Source organism: Mandrillus leucophaeus, unplaced genomic scaffold (genome assembly GCF_000951045.1).
Source record: "Mandrillus leucophaeus isolate KB7577 unplaced genomic scaffold, Mleu.le_1.0 Scaffold36, whole genome shotgun sequence".
NCBI classification, from domain to species: Eukaryota; Metazoa; Chordata; class Mammalia; order Primates; family Cercopithecidae; genus Mandrillus; species Mandrillus leucophaeus.
Window position 1 is genome coordinate 4,532,682 of NW_012103809.1, and position 4,346 is coordinate 4,537,027.

At 41.9% G+C, this 4,346-nt stretch overlaps 1 protein-coding gene across 1 annotated transcript in view; it reads right to left on the bottom strand.

Moving 5' to 3' along the window:
* ELOVL2 (ELOVL fatty acid elongase 2) overlaps positions 1 to 4,346 on the bottom strand; it is a 47,745-nt gene that overhangs the window by 39,622 nt on the left and 3,777 nt on the right. The window contains exon 3 of the mRNA XM_011989694.1: positions 1,149 to 1,336. Within this exon, the coding sequence (XP_011845084.1) occupies positions 1,149 to 1,336 (188 nt within the window). The remainder of the gene's footprint in view (positions 1 to 1,148; positions 1,337 to 4,346) is intronic.

Here is a 4,346-nt window from a genome sequence, read left to right on the forward strand (position 1 = left end):
AAGAGAACCTTCATTTTAAGGCAAGGATTTATTTTCTTTTAGAATTCAAGATCATCAGAAAGGCAGCTAGCTATATTTGTGCCATTATCTGCCACTTATAGCTTGTATGAGTGATTTTATACAAGCTATAAAATCCCTAAAAAATTTTGTTTTCATTCTCTTTGTCCCTCTTTTTCTTTTTCTTTTCTTTTCTTTTTTTTTTTTTTTCTACAGCAAGTTATTTAACACTTTTAGATTTCCCCTTCTATTACATTAAAATAACTTTTGGTTATACAGACGGGGCACTCATCCTTGTTCCTTCTCCTGTAAAATGACCTTGTTCGGTGCTTCACAGAGGAATTTGGAGCGCAGGATGTAACAAGGGCCACCAGAGCTGAGCTGAAACATCAGTGTTCCAAAGACATATGGACTATTCTTTAAGGGAATATATATATTGGCATTTCAGTAAAACTAACTGCATATGATGTTTAAGTTCATTTTTAAAATATTCTGTTAATCACTGTCTATTCTCAGGCAAATTATGAAACTTTTCTAAAGCCTCAGTATCCTCATCTGTAAAAGGAGAAAACTGTAACATGGTCTGTAAAGGCCCATTTGATCTACGTTGTGATTCTAAATTAGACTAGAGACTAAAGAAATAGGTCTAGGCCAGGCGTGGTGGCTCACACCTGTAATCCCAGCACTTTGGGAGGCCGAGGCAGGAGGATCACCTGAGATCAGGAGTTCAAGACCAGCCTGGGCAACATGGTGAAACCCTGTCTGTACTAAAATTACAAAAATTAGCTGGGCATGGTGGTGAGTACCTGTAATCCCAGCTATTCAGGAGGCTGAGCCATGAGAATCGCTTGAACCCAGGAGGCAGAGGTTGCAGTTAGCTGAGATTGTGCCATTGCCCTCCAGCCTGGATGACAGAGCAAGACTCTGTCTCAAAAAAAAAAAAAAAAAGGTCTAAATTGGGATACGAAAGATTCAAGTTATAAACAAGGACTTCCAGAATTTTCAGAAAGAATAATATCAAATGCTGGAATAAGTTCTTTAGGACTTAAAGTATTGATAGCAACCTTGCATAGTTCTGCCAGGCTAGATATGATTGTTTCTATTGATAAAAACTGCTAGTTACTGGACTTCAGCTTTGGCTAAACACTTACCTCTGCCAGCATGTATGCGGAGAGAAGTGTGATTCCGAGATTATACAAGGTGAGGATACCCCTGAGAGAAAGAGCAGGTCTGTTCTTCATATACTTGTTACCCAGCCATATTGAGAGTAGATATATGACAGTAAGAAAAAAGGTAGGAAGGTAAGAGTCCAACATGAACCACCCTCTGACTCGAGAATCTGAAAAGAAACACATACAGTGAGGATCCTGAGGAATGGCGCTCCTGTTCAGTCATCAGTATTGTCACGTACGTTGCATTTGTACACACCAGCACAACAGGGAACAGCCCCATACAGCATTAGGTAGGCTGGCCTGGGGTTAGAGTTCAGGGGAAGAGGAAGCCCGTGGGGGCTGAATCGGTAAAGGTTTCATGGAGCAAAAAGGGCTTAGGCTGAACACGGAATGAAAGGGACAAGAAGTAAAGGTGTGAAGTGACAGTTCTTGATGCCTATTTTGGAACAGTTACTGCTATTTGTTTACTCTAAATTAATAGGAAGTACTATTATGCAATTTTATGGATGGAAAAAACAGCTCAGAAAACTTTAGTAACTTTCAAAAGGCTACGTCATAGTCAGCAGCAGAGTCAGAATTTGAACCAGTCACATCTGCCTCCCAGCCCATGACACCTTGCAGCTGTCCTCCCATGGAGATCAGAGCAGTCAGAGGAAAGAAGGCATATTGATACCGTATCCTAATTCCTAAAGCCCACACAGCTCCGAATTTGCCTAGGATCAGTAATGGAATGGGTTGAGAGTTCAGCTGATTCAGAGAAAGCAATAGGATGACAGTGCAGCAAGTCTGGAGGCTGCAGACAGCAGAGGCAAAGCCTGGGAGCTGTGATTCAGAACTGAGGACCCAGATCTGGCCATGGGACTGGACGTTTACACAGCAGGGAGGCAAGCAGCTGAATACATCAGGGCCCCTTACACTGGAGAGTGAATATTTAAAAGCCTAAGTGAAACCCACATGCTAGAGCTACAATATAATTAGTAACACCTGAAAATCATTGTACACACAAAATGATTTTTGTTCTCTATTCTGCTCTTTTTATTTGTTTAAATAAAGAAAATGGTTTGGCTGAGAATTATAAAAATTGCATGCTGCTTTTAACCTCTACAAATGGAGTTGTAGTGAGCTGGTTTCACCAACAGGCAATGGCCTTTTCTTGAATTTTTTGTTTTCTAAGTCCCTCTTTCTGGTATGTCCTACCCTGTATACCCCAGCCTCTTGTTAAACCACCCACCCTACAGACAGTACCATTTCTACAAGGAAAGTGCCTTCTCAAGCTCCGACTGTCCCGTCACTTATTTTATAAATATCTCCCACTGGTGATAGAGATAAAAAGGAAGCTCTTCTCAGCATTCATGTGACTAACAGATACCACCCTTCATACAGTAGGCTTGCAATCGCCTGCCGTAAGTCTGTACTGTGCATCACTTCCTAATGTCCATCTCCATATCTGAGTCCTACTCATCTTTTAATGCCCAGATGAAGGTCCTGACTTCTGAAGGGAGACATTTCCTACTGTGTTTTCGTATCTACAGCTCCTCATATGCATAGCAAGATACTTATTCTCATTTTGTAATTCACAAATTATGGCTACGATACTGTTACTATAACATTTACTGAGCACTTATTCTGTGCCAGGCACTATTCTGAAGCTTTTTACATGTACTAACTTATGTGATTCTCAAAGCAATCCTATTATATAGGCGATAATATCATCCCAGTTTACCCTTAAGAAAAATTGAGCTGTAGAGGCCTAAAAAAGTGAAATTACTTGCACTAAACTGCTACGCTACTTCTTGTTATGGTGTTGGATTGGATTGTGTCCCCCACAAAGATGCCTTCAAGTCCTAACTCCTGATATCTGTGAATGTGACATTATTTGAAAATAGAGACTTTGCAGATCTAATCTAGCTAAGATGAGGTTATACTGGATTAGGCTGGGCCCTAGGCCAATGACTAGTGTAAGGAGAGGTCTGGATACAAGGACAAAAGAGGAGAAGGCCATGTGAAGATGGAGGCAGAGATCGGAGTGATGCATCTACAAGCTAAGGAACACCAGAGATTGCCACCAACAACCAGAAACTAGGGGGAGTCATGGTACAGACTCTTCCCTAGAACTTCAGAGGGAACAAGGCTCTGCTGACACCTTGATTTCAGATTGCTGGCCTCCAGAACTGTGAAAGAATACATTTCTGCTATTTAAGCCACCTAGTTTGTGGTACTTTTTATAGCAGCCTAGGAAACAAACACACATGGTTTAGTATTTAATTGATTTCCAGTAGTTTCAGATGTGCTGGCTTTACCTCCCCAACTACAGTATATGCTCCAGGAGACAGCTACTAGGTCTTATATTTCTACTCTGTCTGACTCATACCCACTTAGTGCTGAGTTAAGAGGAAACATTCATTAAATGCACGTCCATTGGCACATTGAGTCAAGCACGTACTGCAAGCTAACACAGCACCTGACGTTTTTGTTTTCTTTTGTCACAGTGCTGTAAATGTTTGCTACAGTTGTTAAGGATAATCATAGTTGTTTTAGCCAAAAGATGGGAACAAATGCTTGTAATAAACTTTCTTTTCTTTGGGACTTGAGAAATGTTAGCTCTTCCTCTGAGTCAGTATTCGCACAGAACAGTACCCCTTGATGGTACTAACATGGTGTGGGCAAAATCAGAAGAGGCTAGGAGACACCGAGAGGTTTATTAGGTGACGTGCCGGTCAGCATCAGCGTGTGAGACTTTTAGGAAGAAAAAAGGATTCTTGATGGCTTACATGCTAGACACCTTGTCACTGTGGAGCTCATCTGATTCCACTCTCAACTGTCAATTTTACAATCTCCTTGCTACAAAGGAAAATTCCATAAAATGACCAATGCAGAGTAAACAACTGTAATCCTTTCCTCAATTGATCCCACATCCACATAATTCCAGATCACGCCAATCTTACTGGCAGCAAAGCTCAGTGAACTTGGCACAGACAGGTCAGTGTTTTAACTGTCTAGTCGAAGTGTCAGATAGAAAACCACTGTCACCGACAAATCATAGTTCCTCCTGGACCTTGCATGCCTAAGAGAGAGGGTCCCGGGTCCTGCATGCCTAAGGGAGGGGGCCCCGGGTCCTGCATGCCTAAGGGAGGGGGGCCCCCGTGTCCTGCATGCCTAACTAAGGGAGAGGGTCCC